Here is a 23681-nt window from a genome sequence, read left to right on the forward strand (position 1 = left end):
AAAAGTTGAAATTTTTCCGACCCTTACTGGGGCTGAAATTTGATTTTCTGATTTTTCCGACCCTTAGCGGGACTTTGGAAAAAGGTACCCTTAAGGGCGGCACATACCGTACCCTCCATTTTGCCTAAGTACCCCCCCCCCCCGGGGAATTATAATATACAGATTTTATATATACACGATACGATGGACACGTAAACTTTTATTTCTCCCGTATTATCCTCAAGTTGAACCCGACTAAACAAATCCAAGATGGCGGAAGCAGCACAAGCTCGTGTGCAACATGCAGTTGAAGAAATGTTGGAATCTCTTGAAAAAGAAAAGCTAAGACCGCTTCTTGTAAGTAATTTTTAGCTACCAAAAATATTTTATAGCTTGATTAACGAAATCAAATGTATCAGTGATAAACTAGCCCTCAATTTTTATAGCAGAGCCAACAAAAAGCAGCCACAAAAGGTCATATCCAGACGATCTCAGTCAACGGAATCGACGCACGATCGAACCAGTCGAACCAAATCGAACGCAATGGACCGATTGAAATTCGATTGTCGAACGCAATCGAATCTCAATCGAACGTCAAAATTCTGGGTAATATTCGATTCATGGTTCAATTGTTGTTCGACTGCATTCGATTGACGTTCTCGACTGCATTTTTGATTGCCGTTTGATCGTCTTTCGCCTGCGTTTGATTGTTCTATGCTCTAAAGAAAGCCAATTTTCCATCGTAAATCAAAGAAGAGTGTTTGACGCCCTCTGATGTCCCGAAAACATACAATCTACCACTTTCGTATCGTCATACTTTCTTAACCGTATAGAAAGGATATGATTCCTCACGTGACCTAATTCAGCAATTTGTCCTTCCGCCCTCATGATAACACTTGCTTTTCTTATCCCGCCCTTACTCGCTTCGGGCCGAATCCTTAGGTCACAGTTCAAAAGCACAAAAAAGAAGCGCTTCAATGTTAGGGTGCGCACTCGTCATGATTTTTTGCGCGGAACGAGGAAGAATTTGCAAAAATGAACTTCAATGCATTAGCAGTTTGGCTCGAATCCTTCAGATCCTTGGTTAGAAAAAGCTATACCTGTTTAGGGGCCGTCGACAAACGACTTTCCTTTTTTTTAACGGCCTGAGGCCGTTAAGGTTCAGACCCCCTCCCCCCTACGTCTTAGCGGCCAAAATAATTCTTCAAAAGTAAATACTTTCGCTGGTCCATGGCCGCCATGTTCTTTCGATGCGTAATCCTCAAAGTTCTTCTTTTCGCACGGAATAAACATGTGGTTTTGAGCTGTGACCTTTCAATTTTGAAACTCCAAGCCCCGCAGCAAGTCAGGGCGGGATGGGTGGAGCAAGGAGTCAACTGAGGCGGAGGGAAAAATTGCCGACTTTCGTCACGTGACCAGTCATTTTTCTCGTCGAAGCATTAATTGGTGATCGGGAATAAGGTGAATGTCGTGTGGTAGCCTTTCTTCACATGTTTCTACTTTTTGGACTGATGAAATTTGTAAGTGAGACTTTCCCTTTTTTAAAACTTTTTTAACGGCATTGCAGTGACCCCCTCCCACCCCTTACGGCCAGAAGCCGTTAAAAAAAAGGAAAATCGTTTGTCGACGGCCCCTTACTTTTTTCTTCTCAGATTCAACAAGCCATCAACCAACAAAATTACCACTGACACCTGAAAACTCACACAACCTTTCCACTAGACACTTCTAAATTATCTGCCATTATGAAGATGTTCCGAAATTAACCAATCAGTTAGTCACACTAGCGTCCCGCCAAAATGCATATCAAAGATTAATGCTGCGAAAACGCTATATCGTTTACTTGACTCGCAAGCAAAAAAATGCGCCGCAAAACTTCTAAAGGGATTTATGAAAAAATAATCCGGCGCTTTTTGATGAAATTAACATTTTCAAAAACTATGAGAAATTGCCTAAAATTTGAGCCATAGATGAAAAAATTTGAGTCAAGCCAACCTTGAAAACTAATTTGAAGATCAACTTCCCAAGAAAAAGATCTACGGGGGAGACGGAACCCACCTAGATCCGCGCACCGCCGGATAGGCTACTTCCCGGAAATTTTGCCGGACCTCAAACACTGACCCATTTACATGGACAGAATTTTTTTTACTTTAGCGTATAAACAAAACTTGAAGCGCTGTCTCGGGAATTGAATGACAAATTTTGGTTGGTTGATTTTGGCTGCTGCACGTTTTATTTTGTTTCAAACTTTCAAGTTTTAATTAAACTTGATTCAGGTGACTCTCATCCTTGTTGTTGCAAATACATCCTGTTGTTTTTTCTGAAAGTTAGATTTCCTAGTGTGACTAACTGCCAATCGGGTTTACAATCGGAATTCCTCTGGGATTTAGCGAGTCGGGAAATGTAAAGTTATGTAATAGGTAATACATAATTTTTCCGGGGGTTAAACTTATAAATAAAATTGAAATGGTTTGTTTTTTTCTTCATTATATATTTAAGTTTTCATTATCAAAATTCTAGAAATGCTAGTTTGTAGACCATATTAGAAAATGGTTATATATTTCGCAAAATAAACACTTACAAAAGCTATTACTTACTATTTTTACCCCCGCTTTTTAAACAGCGTCTTCTGTGGGCGTGATATCAGGCGGAGACAAAACGCCCTCATCGTAAGATTCTCGGGTCATCTTATTGTTTGTTCCTTTTGTCGAGTCTGTCGGTCCTATTGTTCTTGCTAAATCCATACACGATGACGTCAATGTTTGGCCGCATACCTGAAAATAAAAAACAAAAAGATTATCATATTATTTTTGCATGAATTACGCTACCTTATACGTCATTATAAAATTATACAAAACGAAAGCGAGTCTAGGCCGCCCGCCTAGAGCGCGGACCCTAATATTTTTTCTCTCGCAGTCTTCAGGGGAAAACGAAAGTGATCGATATTCTTCGAAGGAAGAATTTGCCAAACAAACCCCTAGACAAAAAGATGTATTTTGAGGTTGGGAATGGATCCTGCGAAAATGAACAAATTTTGACTAGGGGTTTTTTTGGCAAAGCCAAAAACTCTAATTTTTTTCTTCCCTCAAGCTAAAAAGGTTATGTCGGTGTTTTTTACACTTTTGGCGAAAACGTGAAGTTTTTTAAAACACGTTTTAAAAATAAATACAAATTGCACCTTTTCTTAATTGGATATCAGGGGATCGGCAAAGGATTGAAGATTCCATTCCTTTTTTCCCGAGCCTTCTAGAGAAACTAAGCTAGTACTTATAACCTTTGAAAGTTAGGAGCACGTTAGGATTAAACGGTTCCATAATGAAAATGGATTATGGATTCCAAGAGCAATAACTTTTGATATAACGTGGCTTTAGAACTGAAATTTTGCAGGATGGAGCATTTATGTACTTTCTATTCCTAAATAAAAAATCTTCCAGCTGGGAGCAGTTTGGAATTATTTATTCCTGATTCTTTTTTTGAGTTTGAGCCTTTTGAACTGAGGATGAGTATGTTTATTTGGACATTAAGTAGTTCGAATTTAACTATTTGGAAGGTTTGGGTCCCTAAGACCACGAAAATAAAATTTTCCACTAGAATAGAGCATCCAAGGATTATGGAATCCTTCATTGAAAGAAGCATACTTTGCCTTATCCAAAATGAGCGTATTAGTCTGGAATGAAATATCCTACAAGGCTCTAAAACTGATTTTTTACGTTATACGTGATATGTCGTTACGGTCTATGCCTTAAAATAAGCTCAGATAGAGCCCCAAAGGATTAATAATTCCATTTTGCGAAAAGTTGGGGCTGGGGTTGGGTGCACCACTTAATCGCTTTAAATTGGAGTTTTTTTATCCTAAAACGCTCGTGAAACCGCACTTTTGGTATACTGAGAATTTTAACTAAAGTGCAATTGACTTTTGATTGATTTTAGATTGTATCACCCATTTTTAACGATAAATGTATCTTTTATAATTGTTCAAGTTCAGAGATGTTTTCCGGATGGAATTTCGGATCCAAAAGTGCTCTTCATCATTGTTTCATAAAATATGGAGATTGTGTGACATGTTGAGACCATCAGAATAAATCCAAGAGCCACGTAACTCTCATAATTCCAAAGTTCATAAAATCTAATATTTTGGAATGTTGAATCCTTCTTCGCTCCTGGGACCAAAACCAAAGCTCTAAGCTCGTGTGCTCCACCTTTTTGGAAGATTTCATCCCAAAATCCTTGTTGAAACTTATATTATTCAACAAAAGCCGTTTTTTAGAAAATTTAATGTCACGTTTTCGCCAAAAGTGTAAAAAACACCGACTTATGGGTTTTGGGCAATCAAGGCAAAAATCAGCAAAAAGCTGGTGTTTTCCGTAAATCTGAGAATTGCAATAAGATCCTCACTGAGAACGAGGAAGATTTACAAATTTGAACTTCAAATTACCTTTAAATCATCCAAATCTGTTCATTCTTTTTTTTAAATCAATCAGAAACTATCAGGGATCAACAAGCAAAAAAACTGCATCCAGGTATCTATTTTCTTTCCAAAGATATTCATGTTTTTCGATGTCAAGGTGAAAACGCGATTTAGCGCTGACCACGGCACCGGAAAATTCTCGACCCACATTGAAACAAATGGCTGTCGCTATTGAGCTTTATTTGGAAATCTACAGGCCTTCTGGAATTTCGAGAAATAAGAAGAAATTGCGATTTTTAACAAGATTGCGGATTTTTTCATTTAAGCACCATACACCATCTGAAAGCTGAGGATTTCAGGTTTCTAGTGGTGAAATTTGTTTTTAGCTATCATTTCCAGGTCATTAGCGATAAGCTAAAGTTTAACAGTCATCGGACCGATTTTCAGACCGCACCGGCAAAACTCCCCACACCCCGCCACACGGAAGACTAGATTTCATCCGCCATTTTTGGCGCAATTTTGGTGCTTCCGAAAATTATTACTTGCTGGCGAAGTGTAAGGAGGTGATTCTTTGAAAAGGTGATTTTTTTGTGTTTTGAAATGGAATAACTTTGGGAATACTTAAACAATTCTAATAAATGACCCCTCATTTTTCTCACAAAGGTAAGGACTTTCAAATAAAATTAGTTTGGTTTCTTAAAATTGAGGGGAAAATTTTGGCCTGTCCACCCTAATATTGATGTTTTTTCGACGTCAAGGTGAAAACACGACTTAGCGCTGACCACGGCACCGGAAATTTCTCGACCCACATGGACCAAATGGCTGTCGCTATTGAGCTGGTTCATCTTTTCAATCGCGTTTTTTTAGTAAACCCAGGGTAAGATTAGGCTACAATCTATCACAATAAGCTTTATTTGAAAATCTACAGGCCGTCTGGAATTAAAAAAAATAGAAGAAATTGCGATTTTTTAACAAGATTGCGGATTTTTTTCATTTAAGCACCATACACCATCTGGAAGCTGAGGATTTCAGCTTTCTAGTGGTGAAATTTGTTTTTAGCTATCATTTCCAGCTCATTAGCGATAAGCTGAAGTTTAACAGTCATCAGGAGGCAATTATTTGAAAAGGTGATTTTTTTGTGTTTTGAAATGGAATAACTTTGGGAATACTTAACCAATTCTAATAAATGACCCCTCATTTTTCTCACAAAGGTAATGACTTTCAAATAAAATTAGTTTGGTTTCTAAAAATTGAGGGGAAAATTTTGGCCTGTCCACCCTATCAATGTTAGCAAAGCAAAAGAAGGGGAACCATGACGCAATCGCCAGCACCGCGCAATCGAACGCAATCGAAACTCAATCGAATGCAATCGAATATCAATCAAATCTGAAAATTGCAGTAATATTCTATTGAGATTGCATTCGACAATTGGGTAACTTGCATCAGTGGACCCTAACATGCTCAGTGAGACTTGAACTCGATCTTTGAGGATTACGATTTTACCAGCTTTTTAGCAATTTTTGCCTCGCTAGTACCCAAATCTCGCAACCTCTTTACCTTAAGGAAGATCGAAATTAGAGTTTTTCACCGTTCCGAAAAAAACGCATAGCAGAAATTTTTTCATCTTCACAGGATCGATCCTCAACAACAAAATACATCTTTTGGTCTTTGGGTTTGTTTCTGATGTTTTTCCTTCAAAGAATATCTCAAATAGGCTCTCCGATGGAGTGCAAGGCTGAAAGCCACATGAATATGGTTCATCCTATAAAAGGAAAGTCAATCTATGGTGGCCTATCTTGAAGTGAAGGTGGTTGAACAAAATGTTTTTGGCATATTGATGTAACTGCTTGGGACAAGTGTACGCAACATGGGACTTGTTGATATCTGGCCTGTATTTTCACTTACTGTTAAATCTCTTTGACAACAAATTTGTTTTGATAACTCCACCGAGTTTATCAATCATACTTTCTGTCATAACATGTCACGATAGCGCGCCCTTTTTGATTTTCATTCAAAATGACCGGGCGCCGAATGGAGAATATGAGAACGCCTGCCGCCTAACTGCCTACCGCCTAACCGTCTACCGCCTAACCGCCTACCGCCCAATGGGATAAACAAATAGTGTTTTTTACACTTTTCGAAAAGTGAATTTTGACTTTAAAAGCTCATAAGTAGAGAACAAGTTGGTCAAATTTAAAAAGTGATGTCTCAAATTTTAAGTTAGGATATCTACTTTCTAAATATCAAAACTCCAAGCACTTTGGGACATTTGCTGCTCGGCCTCAAGACGTCGGGAAACGTCTGAACTTTTTCGTGGGTCACCCGGTACAAAATTAAATATCAAAACAAAAATTGTAGAATAGTGCTGTGAGCAGAGCTGCGTAGTTTATTGGACCTACCAAAGTCAGTCCTTTAAATTAACCCTTGTCCGTTCGTTCGTTTGTTAGTTCGTCCGTTCGTCTGTTGCCAGCTTTTCTCGGGATCGGCTCATTAGTTTTTTCTAATATTTTGCACAATGATGCAAAATGGCAATGCCCAAAATCTGACGGAGCCCGATTTTTGAAAAAAAAATTTTCTCTCGCCAGGATGGGAAATGTCCCGCAAAGCGTTTTTTTGGGATTTTCTCGAGATTTTCTCGAGATTTTATCATTAGTTTTTTGTACATAGAGGCTTTTTAGTACTGCCAAAAAGATGTTGAAAACGGTTTTCTGAAAAAAAAATTTTTCCGGCCTGTAGAACCTGAAATGTTCCGGAAATTGCCGTTTTTTCGTATTTCCAAGACACTTTTTCGACTTATTTGATCGTTTTTTTTACAGAAAAAGGTTCTCTTTGGTGATACCCAAAACTTTGCATCATTTAATTTTCAATAAAATCATTTGTTCCATCCGTAACTCCTTAAAAATTGCCGGAACAGCCGAAAACCGGCGTAAAACAGATATCCTTCATTTTTTCGAGTTATCCTTGACAGATTTTCATGATTTTTGGCACAATGATGCAAAATGGCAACGCCCAAAATGTGACGTGCCGGAAAAACTGGTTTTTTTGGCATTTTCTCGAGATTTTATCATTAGTTTTTTCTGATTTTTTGCTCAAAGATGCGTATAAACAATGCCGAATAACATGGCATAGTCCGATTTTTGATAAAATTTTTTTTCCGGCCGAAAATGCCGGAAATATGCCGGAAATCGCCGTTTTTCTGGATTTCATTGGTCTTTTTCCTTATAATTGGTTGTTTTTTCATTCAAAAAAATTATTTTTAGCAATGCCCACCATCAAGCATGTTCAAATTTTCATTAAAATTGATTTTTGAAGCCGGAACTATTGACTGGCTGATTTCTTTCATTTTTCTTCTCGCATTGCTATCTAACTTTCATCATCAGGTAGGTCCATTCATCATGTTGCTTGTTTGTTTTGAAATTTTGCTGCTTTGATTGGTTACTCATTTGATGCAAGTTTCCCTCCACTGATGCAAGTTACCCGACTTAACAATAAGAGATAATTTTTCCGACTGAAAGTGAAACACTTTTTCTGAAAAATTTAGAGTTGGTCGAAGGACACAAACCAAACTATCAGTTGGGCCTGGCCTAACCTGAGATCAGATTGAATGTTTTTTTGCAAACCACGCTGAAACACCTCATGACATTGACAAATAATCCCTGTCAGGCTATCTCTAAAGCTCTAAAACAGCATATAATAACATGAAAATCAGAATATGATTCTTCAATGGGAATCAAAACTATAAAGTGCACTTACAAACATCAATATGTAAGATATAACAAGATTAATAACGGCACTGTCATCATTGACAATAAAACAAAGGATTTTCTGTCTTGTAAATATTCAAACAACTTCCAGCGAAATGGTCTGTCACTGCTAGTCTACCATTTTTAGCGCGGTCTGAGGATGAGCCAAGAACGCTCACAGAACGCCCGCGAGCTCCCATGCGGGTGAAAAACTTTAATCTGTCAATCATCTTCTCAAGTGAAGAGTATGCCAAGCGATTCTATTTTTGCGATAGTGCTGCAGATCATCAGTGGATAGTATTCAATTATCATTATCATATTATTTTCACTCCTAGAACTTTTGCAAAAAAAAAAGGAAATATAGAAAAGTTGTATTTTTTACTGCTCTATTCACATACCGTGAGTCCTAAATCCGACAGCCGTGCCTAAATCCGATGGGGTCTTTCAAAGATGCAAACTAAAATAAAAAAACCTTTGGGGCTGGCTGGAGACTTCAAAAGTTGTCCGATTTTGTTGAAATTTTCCACACTTGATCCTTGGGTGAATCCCTGCGGTATTTTTTTCAATTTTTCAAAATTCTCATTTTTAAGGGCGTGGTCACAATATTTCGCCAAAACGAGGCTAAAACTTTGGGGCAGGCTGGAGACTTCAAAAATGGTCGGATTTGGCTGAAATTTTGCATACTTGTTCCTTGAGTGAATACCTGGGGATATTTTTTTCATTTTTTTCAATTTTTCAATTTTAAGGGTGTGGTCGCAATATTTCGCCAAAACAAGGCTAAAACTTTGGGGCAGTCTGGAGACTTCAAAAATGGTCAGATTTGGCTGAAATTTGGCACACTTGTTCCTTGGCTGGGTGAATATCTGGGGGGTGTTTTTTCATGTTTTCAAAATTTTGATTTTTAGGGGCGTGGTTTCGAGTTTAGCCTCAAAACAAGGCTAAAACCTATTTAAGAAATGCTAAAATTTTCCTTAAGCCATTAAGTTTACACTTGGGCCTACAAATGATTTCAAAGATACTTAAGTTGGGCCAGTGCGGTTAGCACGTTCGACAGTAAAAAATCATTGAATTAAAGAAGAACTTAAAATCTCAAAGGTGAACGGTTTCAAAAATTGTGCGACATTTTTTAGAACACAAAAAATGGACAAAAATATTTAAAGTTGAATAAAATCTACTCAAATTAATTACAAGCCTTGAAATTTTGACAGGTAATGGAAAATTTTATCAGCTTTTCAAAAATATATTTATGAAGTTATTCTTTGTGACAATAAATGTTTTACTAAATGAATTACCCTGTTATGTTCAAAGTATGTCACTCTCTGTCACAATCAACTGTTGAAAATAATTTAAACATAAATCCATGTTTTCATACCTCCTATATCATCCAGTAGTTAAATATGAACAACTTTCGGTGTTGATTATGCCAATCAATGACTTACTTAATGGGTAAAAAAACTAAAATATGTCATCCTTAAAGTAAGTCATTTTTTGTCACACTTTACTTCTGGGTATAACTTGAGATATAGTAAGTCAACACCCAGTACTGAATTTTTGAAACTGTTCAGGTTTTCATTTTGAAGAATTGGTGCAGAAAAGCGAAGCATGGAAAAGTTGCATTGCACTCCAAATTGATATAAGAGTCTACTGTCTGACTTCTTTGTACGGGTGAAAGTATATTTTTTGTTATTCAATCAGTATATAGTCCTTACTCTTCATATAAAATTTATGGGAAACACAAATTTTCACCCATGTTTTAATTTTCAATTCTTTTGCCATTGTTCAACTTCTTCTTCTAATTTCCTTAATACATCACTCATTCTGAAGCCTTTCTCTCCGAAACCATGAAAATATTTTAAAGATATATCTAATTCATATAATTTATGTGATTTATTTAGTATTTATTTATTTGACTTGAACTTCTCATCACCATTAATTTACATTTTTAGTTTGAGGTTTCAACTTTTCTCTCCTAGTTTTCAATACCGCCCTGAGCATCAAGGATGATGGTTTCGAATGAGTACTGCAGCATTGAACCTAAAAAGCCCTTGCAAAATTGATAATAATTTGTCATCGCAGTAGTTAATTTTAATCTTGTGTTTAATTATAAAGGATATTTCATTTCATAAATCTATAAGCTTTTTCTTAATCATAGAAACTCTTTCCCCCGAATCCCACTTTGTTGCATTGGAAAAAATTTCTCTACGCGTTTTTTTGTATAAGAACAAATTATATAAAAACGTAAGGCTTTGTTGGCCAAAATGTGAAGAACAAGTTTAGAACATTTTTAGGCTTGAAACTTAAAAAATTAAGAACATCAATAGGCTTCAAAGATTTTGGATGTTCTTAAAAAAAACGTGTATAGCAGATTTAATCTTCCATCATTTTTGGGTAAATCATAACAAAAAAACATGCTGTTTTGGCTCATTCAGACACTTTAATATTAAAACTACCCGGCCCGTCTGCCAAAACCGGTTCACCCCAACAATTCTTTTTTTTTCCATTTCCACGTTTTTCTAAAAACATAGGACTTCGATGGTCAAAATATTAAGAACAAGTTAAGAACATTATTAGGCTTTGCGGACTTGAAAATACCCGATTTATTAGGAAAAACGCAAATGAAAACGAACATTTTGGTTGTTCTTAAAAAAAACGTGTAGTGCAAATTATCTTGTAAACTTACTACACTTACTTGTTAATCCTTTTTTACTAAATATAGAGAGGGAATCAGGTCTATTTCTTAAATAACATTGGACACTAGAAATAAATGATGCTGGGGATTTATTGAAGTTATTTATTAACCCTCTAAGGAACGAAATACGATATACCTCATCATCGCGTTCTGTGCCAAAAATACTTGCAATGTCATGCCAAAAATACTAATATTTTACAATACCTCGGTTTTTGAAAAATTGTCATTGATATACCGAAAGAAAGAAAATAGGAAAAAAGAAAATCGTCCAGCTTTGAAAATTTTAGCTTTCTAAATTAATCGTTAAAAACTAATGTTTTTATGTTAGTTTTAGTTCGAAGGGAAAGAAAATAAAATTTTCTTTTTGATAAAAAAAATCAGAAGATTTCCTTTTTCGAGCTAAAATAAAATTCAACACTGCATTAAATGACGTGAATAATGAATTATTTCAAGGCTTTGTGGACTCTAAAAAACCCCGATTAATCCAGAAAGTTGGCATCCCCCCCTATTAAAAAGGGGGGGGGGTGCAAACTATGAATAATCTACTCTAGCTAAAAAAAGCTCCCTTTTTAATGAATATAAAGAGTGAATTAAACTATCTATTGGACAATATAAATAAATATAGGTAGGAGTTAATTGAAGTTATTTATTAAGGATTGCATCAAGATCAACAAGGATATTTTAAAAACTTTTGATTGATTTCCTCTCGAGCTATTCAGTAAGGGACATGAACAAAGATCTTTAGTAATAAAATCATCCATAGCACACAAAGTACTTTTTAGAGTGAGACAAGTGAAGATATATAAATATTCATCGTTTAGTTGCTGATTTGATAAGTAAATTTTGTGCACTGTTTCGTGTTATTGGTGAAGAAGGATGTACAAAAACCCAATTCAACGAATTTTGTTTGTATTTGCCTTTCATTTTTACATCGAACTTTTGACTACAAATTCAAGAATCAACAGTAAGTTCAAGAAATCCAATTTAACTTCTATTGTTTACCCTGAAACTTACACTAGTCCAGGAGCGGTCTAGGCATACCCTTATAACAAGTATATACCTGTTCTTATTTTGAATTTCTCATTTTATTATTTCTTGGGACTTTATTACCTGTTTATTTTGATAGTTTGTCAAAAACAAACATCCTCTTTCTAGATGATGGCCAAGGAAGGCAAGCCTCAAAATCCGAAAAACATGCGGTCCAATATACGTATTTCCAATTTTTTCTGGAAACGCTGTGCCTTTTTTAATAAAACAATTCTATTTTACACCCTATTAGAATGTCTCATTGAAGAATTTCGACAAGCTCAACAGCGAGAGGAAATTCTGAAGAAAGTTGTTCAATCGATTTTTAACATGGGAATAAGTAAATCATTTTATGATATTTACGAAGGAGCGTCATTAACTGGAAGCCTCAATCAAGGAACATTTATCGCATCATTGTTCAAAGAAAATGTCAAATACAAGGGTTCACTTATCACTAGAGAGATTGACATTGATTGCTTGATTAATCTAAGACTCGATCTGAAAAAATCCCGACAATGTCTGAGAGAAATCAAAGGAATACCGGGATTTGTGCAATTCCTGACCCGCTGTATACCAGATAATGGAACTTGGTATGTTTTTATCGAGAAAGCAACCAAATATATCCAACCAGTCATGCTTAAAAGCAAGGTAAAGGATATATTGAATGGTGGTCGATCAAACACCAGGAAAAGAGCAGTGCATGCTCTTTTTCTCTATCATTTCTTAAAACGAGGAATCATATTCAAAAGTATAAATGTAAAGGTTTTCGGAAAAACAAGCAAAGCTACTGTGAAACATATTTTTGAAATTCAGAAAGATGAGAGCCTTTTCTTGACCATGGAGTTCGATTATGCTTTTATGTTTAAAGTATTCTACAGACCAAGGGTCATGTTAAATTTTCTAGCAAGGACACAATACAATGTTAGTAGAGAAATATCAGAATATATTCATGTCCTAGCTAAAACATCACACGAGCAAAAACACAACATCAATACAACAGAATGGACTTATTCTTTCTCTCATATCGAGAATTTTATATTGAACTCTTTTTCTGATGCAAAAAAACTTGTTTACGTGATTTTCAAATCAATATTCAATAAATCGTTAAAGTTTTTAGATGAAGAAATAGTAACTTCTTACATCGTCAAAACTATCGTTTTATGGAGATTCGAAGATGTCAATTTGATATACTTTGACGATTGGCTAAATGACACAAAGATTTGGGAAGCGATTGATATTTTATTTAGAGATTTACTTGTAGCAATTGAAAGAGGATTCTTAAAACATTATTTCATTCCAGAAATCAATGTTCTTAAACGTTTTGACAAAAGTTTGAGAGACAATTGTCAAAAACGAATAAAAGATATCAGAACAAATTTGAAAACAATACTCCTTATTAGTGAAATAAGTGAGGCAAGAAATATTCTTGAAGAGTTGTTGTTATTGCTCTACGATGGTCAAACCTATTTAACCTTGGAGGCATTTGTTGAGATTTTAGAAGATACATCACGCTCTTTTTCATAGAATTATATATTTTATTGTATCTTTTATGTATGTTGATGAATAAAAAGATAGTAGGCGATTGAATAATTCCTGATATACCACGATTATTAGACAACGGTAGAATTTTTGCTTTCATTAAAGAGTACAGATTGTTCATTTTGAAAGAAACAATTTTAGAATTGTTGAAATATGATACCATACTCAGTATAATACTAATATTTATAGTATAATATTAATATACTAATACTAAAGCATCATTATACTCTGCCTTTAGATCTTGGTATTCTCAGCATCAAGCCTTATGTTTAGCCTTGCGTAAATATTCTCAGTCTTGATATTTTTTAGGTTTTACCTTAAGGGAAGAAATTTTCGCGAGAAGAAATTTTCGATTTCGCGGAATTTAATTTCGCGAATGAGCCGATTTCAAAAGTTTCACGGAATTTAATTTCGCGATTGGGAAATTTCAAAAGAATTTTTTTTACGGAGAAAAAGTTTTTTCATTATTTTCATCGACATTCAAGACGATTTCAGTCACATTAACAAACTTTAACAACAAAATAATAACATCAAAGATGGATGTGTCTATGATAAGTCATGATTAAACTTCATCGCCGTCTTCTTCCTCTAAAAAATCGAATTTCGCGGAATTTAATTTCGCGATTTAGCCATTTTGATGTGTTTCGCGGAATTTAATTTCGCGAATTACGCCCAAATTCGTGAAATTAAATTCCGCGAAAATTTCTTCCCTTAAGGTAGAGCATTTTTAGAATTTTATATTATAGATTATTTTTGAATAAAGAAACAAATACTTTATTACTAACTCATTTTCATTATCTGTATCTGTAGCATCGTCCACTTTGTTGGTTTAAACAAGCATCCACTGGTGCTGCAAGACTTTTCCAATTCCTTCCACATCCTGCCACATCCTGCCACATCTCCTTCCTTTACCGAAATTATTGCCAATATCATCATTTCTAATCTATTCCTTTCTCTCAAATTGCTGGTCAATTTGCCTTTCCTTTTTGATTCTCTTCCCACTCTATCTCTATTTCTTCTTTCATTTTCATTTTAATCATCTTTTTTCATGCTTCTGTTGCCTTTCCTCTGCCTGATCAATTTCTACACCAATTTTTCTTGCTAGTTCTTCTGTTTTGTAATACCAATTGTCTGTTCGGACTTTTTCTGGCTTTGTATCACAATTTTTCCCAATTTATTATCATCCGATTTCATCATGTTTTCATACAACATTAGTCTATGGTACTGTATTTTCTGTCTCGTTGGCCAATACTTCTTTTATAATACCCCAGTATGGTGTTGTAGAGGGGAGTCTCCCTCCTTGTATTTTCTAGTCTTTGGAAATTCTTTTCTTCGATATTTTGTATATGTATAAAGTGTTTTTTCATAAATCAGTATTCTTGCTTCATTTTTCCCAGTTGATCGTCCCTCGCAATCCTCATAACTTCTGTTGTAAACAAATTCTCCTCTATTTGTCTTTCTATTTTTCGGCTCTCTGGCAACCAATTTCCCAGGTATTTGTATTCACTTGTCTTCTCCACCATCCCCTTTCTCAATTTTATTTCTGGCTCCTGGTTTGAATCTTTGCCAGTTTTCACTAATAGTGGCGTGGTGGGAAAATTTCTCTGGGGTGGCCAAGGCAAATATGGCGCCTTTTTTTAAAGATTTTTTGTTTTTGGCGCCCCTCTCTATACGCTCATTATGAACACAAAAAAGGGAGTGTGCGAGCGAAGCGAGCTAGAAAATTTTGAGTTTTTGAGGTGATAAGAGGCGCCATTTTTGTTTTTTCATTTGTCAATCTTTATATGGGCGCCTGAAAAATCCTTCTTGGCGTCCCTTATTTTTGGGCGCCCCTTCTCAAAAGGGCTCCGCTGGGGGGGCCTGGCCCCCCTGGCCCCCCCTGCCACCACGCCACTGTTCACTATCATATAGCTTGTTTTACCTTTATCAATGTTGAATGTGAATTTCTTTTCATCTTCCATAATTCGTAGTTTATCTCCCTGCCATAGCAATGTCATCCACATATACGATGCTATCCACTTCAGCATTTGGAGGAACTGTCATGCCTGTTGGTTCTCCTAATTCGTTTATTTTTGACGTACTACTACAACATAACTTCATAAGTTTCACAACTTTTTCTATGTTGAATGTTTCTCCGCATGGCGTTCTAGCTTTCATCTGTGCATCGTATACGGCAGCATGGCTTCTCTTTCCTGTAGTCCATTTTCAACAATATCACTGACACAATCCTCCGTCCATAGTTTGTCGAAGCACTTTTCTGCGTCTGCAAGCAGTATATATGTATTCCTCTATTCATATTCATGACCATGGATCATAGTCATCAGGGCTAGCCAGTTGTTCTTCGTTGATCTTCCTTTAATTCCTCCATTTTGATGTTTATCAATTTTGATGTCTTTGGTGACTTTCTGAAGTAGGACTTTTTCAAATACTTTTTCCATTACGCTTGTCAGAAAGATTCCCCTTCTGTTTTTCATCATTGGTTTCTTTCCCTTGTTTTCTTAAAAATACTCTCAACGTCATCATAATACTCTTAATTTCATCAATGTCCGAATGAAAATATGAATAAAACTATTGACTTGACTTGAAAGTAAATTTTCTATCCCTGCCTCTTCATCAATTTTATAGATATGCTTTCTTTGTAACTTCGTAACTTTTGAGAGTTTTTCTAAGATCACTTTTATCGATTCCCCTTCTTCTTAACTTTAAAGAGTGTTTCTAAGATCACGTTTATCAACTAACCATTTTCTTTATTACTGTAACTAGTTGTTCCAACTAAAACACAAAGAAATACATAAACATATCGACGTCAGTACGATCAAGACAAGATTTGACGTCAAATCACAGTAGAGCTGACAGTTAGTTGGTCTTAAAACGGCTGTATTTCTTTGTGTGTTTTAGTCAGAGAGTTGTTGTAATACAATTTTTTACTCAGAACTTCATGCTCTATGAGATGGTACCAATCATTTTCGTTTATTTTGACTTTTAAGAATCAGCTATTTCTCTACCCCTTATTTTCCCTTGCAGTTTTGCCTATGGCGTCACTATTTTGGTCACAAAAAGTTTTCCCAGGCCTAATCCGCGTCCTCCCTCTCAAAAATATCTTATAATATACTGTTCTTTAGAATAGACTAAAAATGGCTAGGTCGTAAAAAAGATGTCACGGAACCCCCAGGCTTAGCCCCCAATTATTAATGTCTAATGTTATGGTTTTTGAAGGGCTTGCTTAAGAGATGAGAGGTCTATTAAAAGCCTACTCTCGGGTACCTAATAGCCGGGGGGGTTGGAATAAGCAGGGGGGTTGGAAAAAATCTCAAAATTGTATAAGCGGGGGGGGGGGTTGGAATAAAAATGTCCTGGGTGGAAAATGTTTGAAAAGGAGGCTAATACAGCAGAATTAAGACAAAAAAGAACTTTCAAAGAAATTTCCCAAAAATTATAAGCGGGGGGGGGGGGGGGGTTTGGAATAAGAATGTCCTGGGTGGAAAATTTTCGAAAAATTAATTAGCGGGGGGGGGGACGGCTATTAAGTACCCGTTAAGTACCGCTCATTGAAACAGGAGTTTTATGGAGAGTATGATGGGTGGGTTAACTTTGAGAATAACTTTTAAAATTGGAGAAATTTCGGGCAATCAAAACATGAAACATACATTATCTCAGGATTGGAAAGGTGTTATACTATACATAATAATTTATTACCTTGAAAGTCTCATCTTAATCAAAGATCACTAACAAAATAATCTAGAACGCACATTAAATGCATTGACTTACCTTCATTACAATTTTCGACAAAACTGTTGAGGCTATTCCCAGGCTAATTTTAAGTTTGGATTACTGAAAAGGTGTATTCCAGAATTTTCCAGCAAAATAGTCATTTTGTTTGTATCGCAGAAATCAAAGTTCTTAGGTTGCATTTTGTATTGTGTTGTATTTCAGACCTAATCATGATTTATTCTCTTTAACAAGATTGTTTAGCCTTTAGCTGTAAACCTGGTGATAATAAGGTTCTTAATCGGGAGTTATTTTTGAATCAATGGGCTTCTTAAAAATTTCGATTGATAAAAAGTCGAATTTCCATCAGCTTCAAAAACTAAAAAAATCGAAAATTCAAATTACGTGATTCGTAAAACTTCTTGATAGGACTTGAAAATCTGTTCGATTTAAATGATTTTTCGAATAACATGGGTTCAAATTAAAGCAGTTTTCTTGTTTCTTGTTTTTGAATGCTAAGTCTGAGGGGCCACAAAATCTGTTCGAATTAAGTGAGTATTCGAATTATAGGAGTTTTAATTATAGGAGTTTAACTGTAGTTTGCTCCTTTCGTTGTTGAGATATAGATATTTTGAAATCTCATGGATTTCCAAAAAACTAAAATGCGTGGTCCAATCGCATACTTTAGGCGTACAAACTTTCGCTAGAAGAAACTTTCGCGAGGACGAAAAATCGCGAAATTCACGACATTTACTTTCGCGAATTTAACGTAAAATATTTTTCGCGAGCATAAACTTTCGCGAATTAAGACGTAAAATTGAGAATTTTGACATGAAAAATGGTTTAGAGGGACAAATACTTCTTGAATTTTCCTTTGACTTATTAGTCTTTTATCGGGCTAAAAAGTGCCATAAGAGTTACATTTTATTCAGAGTTTGAAGTTTCACAGATTTTCTATTTTGTCAAGAATTTTTCGCGCGAATGGCCATTCCTAGAATTTTTAAAGACATTTACTTTCGCGAAAAGGGCCAAAATTCGCGAAAATCGCGAAAGTTTCTGCTCGCGAAAGTTTGTACGCCTAAAGTAGTTTCAGCATTATTGAAACCCATCACGAGGTTTCAAGATGTTAATTGCCTCCTTTTGTTGGCAAGTTATACAAACTTTTCCCATACTGAAAGGGTTCTGCCTCTAATTCCATCTTGTTATTCTAATTTCAAAGTCTTTTGAATGTTCAGAATCATGATTATGAGAACAAGCATTATTTTTTATCTTTTTAGAAAAATTCTCATTTGGCTGCAGCAAAATGTTGCGAGAACGAGTTTTCTTCGAAAGAACAGTTGGACCAATGCATGAAGCGAAGTTTTGTGCCAGCACAACAAGTCCAAGAAATGATGAGTCGTGAATTATCCGAATTCCAAGTAAGTGAATCTCGTAAATACTTATTAAAATAAATTCTTACATATTCAATTGTTAAGCAAAACATTAAAAACATAGATAAAATAGAGAATTCTACTCACTTTAAATCGCCGTCCTAAATGTTCAAGGTCCCTGATGCAGGAGTGCTAAATATAGTAACGATTAAAAACCATGGTTTGCAACGACATGATCAAATTTCGATTTTGCCTCATTTCAAGCAGTCTGAAGAATCAGATTCGAAAGAGTCCTTTGCACTTTGTACTTTGTTGAAATATTACCCTGGCTAAGCCTTTATGACGAAAACTTATTTCAATTTGAGATATATCTGGTTCTTGAAACTTGTTTCAAAATCATCGCCATATCCCTTTAAAGCAGAGCGCGGAATGGATGATCTGTTTTTATCTGAGATTAACTCTAACCCAGTTAAGGGTCTCTACATATAACCTACCTTATTGGTGTACAATTACTTAAGAATGATCTAATTATCAGGCTAACCATAAGTAGAATCAACTACTTGAATGATCTAAGTAATTTAACTTGTTCAGAATGTCTATGAGTACTCTTTATAGGGAATTAAAATTTCGAAATACTCGTATTTAATATTTCAGAATCGACTGAACCGTTGTGCACAGCGTTGTCAAGACGAAGCTAAAGACAAACTTCCAGTTAACCCGAACCAAGGTGACATATCGGTAGCAGAGGGATATATGAACACTTGTATTAGTAATTGTTGTGACTCACATATCGATCTGATACCCAAAATCATGAGGCGAATGAAACAAGCCATGGACCAAATATAATGTGAAGTGAACGAATAAGAAAGCCTTTAGAAACGACGAAACTTTAGCTGTTCGTTTGAACGGTGGTTAGAACTATTTACAAGACGTCTTAATTGATTTGAGTGTTGTGTACAGGGGATAATGGCGTGAACTTCATCATTTGCCGTACTCCAATGGTTTGAAAGTTGAGGATTAGAGACTCTTTAGAGAAAATAGAACTCCTGATTTCAAAGCATGAATATGAATACAAGGATGAACATGAGCTTGGTCAGTTAGTTTTCCTTACTTTATATATATTACTCCATTAAGAATTAGTGAATTAGATAACTTTTAAAATATATTGATACATGGCTCTGGTTCTTAACTAATCGAGCACTCTTATGACATTGATTTACCTCACTTCTTGTTTTTACTTGAATATATTATTATGTTTGTAGGACAATTGAAGAGGTATAGCTTCTCCTTTAGATTTTTATTTTGTGAATTGATGCCAACTCTTCGAAAATTGACTTCAAAATTCATGCGTTCCGATACCCTCCATTTATACCATCATTCACACCAATTTTTGAATTGATGATGAAATTTTCCTTAGTGCTATCAGAATAAACCAGCCGAGGCTGGAAGGTCAGCCAATAGAGCTTAGCTAGATAGCTTTAATAAGTGGGTTAACAGATGTAAGAGATGTACTGAAACAGAGTAGACTAAAAATGTTGAATACTGTAATGTACAAAATGTGAAACATTTGATAACTTGATTTAAAATTATTTAAAACAAGCCTGAGAGCTCCTTCACACCTCCCCCCCCCACGAGAAATTCAAAGTATACTTCTCTTTAGCATTGTAGCACTGTTTTTATGACATCAAACAATTAAGCTATAGTTCATTACTATAAAATAAAAGAGAAACATAGTGTAATTAAACTTTTTGTTAATTTCATTCCAGTCAGTTATGATACATTTTTTCTGTTCGATATAGACAATATCCATATCTGACCAAAGTGTTATACTAGAAATAAATAAGAAAATTGCCAAAACGTCAGAAACTGTACTTTTTGTTTTACTTGATAAAACTCCAATTTCACTTTAAACTAACAAGCTACAAACTTTAAGTCACAAACAAAGCGCAAACTCCAGAAAAACACAATTTGCATCAAAACTTTACAAAACGTAGTCATTATAACATTTCAACAGGATGTATTTTGGTAGATTGGCAAATTACAGAAACATTATCAGTTGTCGCAAAGGGCAATGAGGTACGTAAAACTGACTGCTATCAGTCAACGCCAAATTTGGCAAGGTCAGAAAAACTAATTTGCATCCAGTCCTGCGTAAATAAATTTTGTAGTTTAGTCGCAATGATAATCGAAAGCAAAACTTAAAATTCATAACTATGCGGGGAAGCTCATTTTTCCCCCCGTTTTGCTTTAACTCCCTTTGATTGGTCTATGATTTGGGCGATCGCCTTACCGCCTTAGTGGAATAAACACACGACCATAATAAATAAAGTCCAAAGGCAGCGAGTAGCAATTAACTGGGAGTCCTCTCTCGTGCCAACACTGGCAGGTTTTTTAAACCTTAAAACAATGTTAAATGAAGGACCAGATGATCTGTTGTTGTGTAACTTGGCGATATAATTCATTAAATTCTAGAAACCATTTTTCATAATTTCTGCAGTCCGCTTTCTGCAAGTCTGATAAGAATATGTATAACTTGTTATCGCCATTATCATCCATTATTCGTCAAAACGTGCGCCAGTTAGGAAAGGTTAGAAAAAACAATCTGCGTCCATAACTGCATGAAAAATAGTTTGATCAATTTCAACAAGAACTGTATATAATAATATAATGATAATTCCAAAGACCATTTGTCATAATTTTGCAAGTCCATAATAGAGATGTGAGTCATCATTGGTCCCGTCATCTGACCGACCTGATTTACGGTCATAGGTAGATTGGGATCGAAAGCTTTTCGCTGCTGGCTGGATTCCACTGTACCTCTGCACGTCTGTTTTACAATTTTCAAATCGAAGTAGCGAGCCACATGCTAATGGGAGAAACCGAAAACAGTTTAGCCCGGTTTTCTCAATTTCTATTCGATCAGTCCACACACGGATTCCTTTCAAATGAGCGCTTCTTAAAAGAAAAATATTTTAACCGACGACCGAACGACCCCACTTTTTAAAGTAGAAATGCCGGAACCAAAATTTTTTGCGATTCGCCTTTAGTCCAAAAAGCACAATTCATCCAGTCTTATCAAATTTAACAGTAGCTGTACTTTGTAAACTTAGCAAATCCAAGAACATATAACACCATCAATCCCCCTAGAGGCAACAAGAAAATATGTTTTTATTGCAAAACTAATAAAAGCCAAAAAAGTATCAGAAATTCAACATAAACAAAACTTGAGCAAACGCTTTAAAGCTTCAAAAGATATAGAAAAGATCCCCTTGAGAAAAAGTGTTTTTGCCGAGTTAAAAAAATGACAGAAATTGAAGCGCAAGATTATACTGGAAATACTTGGTACACCCTGACTTTATCAATCTGGCTATCGCTTTGAGCCGCCTCGGAAACACCACATTATGATCTGTTAAAACAACGTACGCTAAAAGTACCCAAAAAGTTAACCCGATCGGAAGAAAGTTGAGAAATCAAAGTGAGCACATTATGATCTGTAAAAACAACGTACGCTAAAAGTACCCAAAAAGTTAACCCGATCGGAAGAAGTTAGAAATCAAAGTGAGACGGAAATCGGATGGGGGGCCGTATGATGATGGAAGAAGAAATGAATTTTACGGATTTGAATGCTCAGCTTAGGCTGACCAATAAAAAAAGCGAACTGGGTTCGATTTGGTGTAAAGCATGAAGAGTTTAAAATTAAAATCCCAACATTTTACTACTGAAAAATGAACAATTTTTTATGGTCACAACTTAATAGAATACTCAGAAATTATTGCTACTAGATCTATTTTAAGTATGTTTTATCAGAATTTTTTTGATAGTTTTGTACGTATCCATAACTATATATTATAGTCTTTATACAAAATGAGAAAGTGTTTTTGAATTAAAATTGAATTATTCACCTACTGAAATTCTTAGAAAATTAGAAGGTTGCACCAATGAAGTATAAGCCCGAAGGGCTAGAAATGAATCTCCTTGGTATGATTTGAAGCCATTAAATCCTATCAAAGCTGCGCGGTCTGCGTGGATTTCGCACTATTGCCGGATTTTCAAAAATGTACCACTCGAAAAGAAAGAAAATGCTCAATTCAATCTGTCGTCAAAAATGCGGCGCATTTTTTAAGGCTTCACTTTTTCTTGCCTGAGAAAGGTTAGAGATTGAACTCAATGGTCTGCCTGTTGTCATATTGTGCTGATATAAGCAAAAAATGCTTTCTCCTCTTTTTGACCAATCTTGCTTGGGGTGGGAATGTCGTTTCTGAAACTGAATAGTAATGCCTAAGGAGCCCTTACATGTCAAAGACCGTCAAATATAGAGGCAAAAAAAAGGGGTTCGGGGCGGTTGGGATGTGTGCAATTAGGATCAACTTTTTCCGCAAAATTTGGCAATAATTTCTATAAGAAAGCACAAAGTAGTTAATCTTTAAACATAGCGGCAACAAGTAAGAGTAAGAGGTTCATGTTATTGTCCCGATTTTCCAACAAATTTCAGTTGACTCTCTCGCCAATTCGATCTTCAAGTCAAGGGACAAAATATTTTCATCAAATCAGGAAAGATTCGAAGTATCGAACCCTGGCGCAGGTGGGCACTTATACGCTCAGGACAGGGTCCCTTTTTTAGTTTCTGAAGATTTTTGACAGGGCCCCAAATTTATTGATTTTCTAAACAGTGCACCCCGACACCCCAGGGGATTCGAATTACAGAAATAATCAAATATCAGAGGTTCAAATTCAAATTAGAGAGAGTTGACTGTTTTACTCGCTCGCTGCGCTGTTTTCTCATAGGCTTGGTAATGCGCATGCGTAAAGCTCATTTCATTATGGCGCGCCAAAGCGGAAATAAATACTATCTCTTTAAAACAATACTATCTTCGTTTAAAACATACTATCTTTTTAAAAAAATACTATTTTCGATTAAAACATACTATTTTCGTTCAAAAAATACTATTTTCGTTGAAAAAATACTATTTCCGTTTGAAAAAATACTATTCTCGTTTAAAACATACTATCTTCGTTTAAAAACATACTATCTTCGTTTAAAAACATACTATCTTTTGTAATGATACTATCTTTTTTTAAACAATACTATCTATTTTAAAACGATACTATCTTTTTTAAAACATACTATCTTTTCGAAAACAGTCTGGAAACGAGGTTGGCACGTCTTGCCTCGCTCATTTTAAAGTTTGGATGCATGACCCGCGCATGGTGGGACGGCGGGA

The 23681-nt window shown here is 35.5% G+C and overlaps 1 protein-coding gene across 3 annotated transcripts; it reads left to right on the plus strand.

Annotated features, from left to right (window-relative positions):
* Window positions 1-219: 219 nt before the first annotated feature.
* LOC136814390 (protein FAM136A-like) lies at window positions 220-19805 on the plus strand. Of its 3 annotated transcripts, XM_067070929.1 has the most exons (3): window positions 220-336; window positions 18367-18507; window positions 19114-19805. In XM_067070929.1, exons 1-3 carry the CDS (start codon window positions 250-252, stop codon window positions 19303-19305), a joined length of 420 nt encoding a protein of 139 aa, XP_066927030.1. In that variant the 5' UTR covers window positions 220-249; the 3' UTR covers window positions 19306-19805. The 3 variants fall into 3 exon arrangements, with proteins under 3 accessions (XP_066927030.1, XP_066927029.1, XP_066927028.1); XM_067070928.1 differs by lacking the exons at window positions 18367-18507; window positions 19114-19805 and adding an exon at window positions 12096-13434 and having other exon boundaries at window positions 246-336; XM_067070927.1 differs by lacking the exons at window positions 220-336; window positions 18367-18507; window positions 19114-19805 and adding exons at window positions 11623-11780; window positions 12096-13434.
* Window positions 19806-23681: the final 3876 nt, after the last annotated feature.

The sequence above is a fragment of the Clytia hemisphaerica genome, unplaced genomic scaffold, assembly GCF_902728285.1.
Source record: "Clytia hemisphaerica strain Z4C2 unplaced genomic scaffold, Clytia hemisphaerica genome assembly, whole genome shotgun sequence".
NCBI classification, from domain to species: Eukaryota; Metazoa; Cnidaria; class Hydrozoa; order Leptothecata; family Clytiidae; genus Clytia; species Clytia hemisphaerica.

Bases quoted from the DNA above. Each gene is read 5' to 3' on its own strand.
- LOC136814390 (XM_067070927.1), top strand. From the start codon at position 11,693: ATGTACAAAAACCCAATTCAACGAATTTTGTTTGTATTTGCCTTTCAT. The intron at 11,781-12,095 runs GTAAGTTCAAGA...ACACCCTATTAG, and splicing joins TACAAATTCAAGAATCAACA to AATGTCTCATTGAAGAATTT.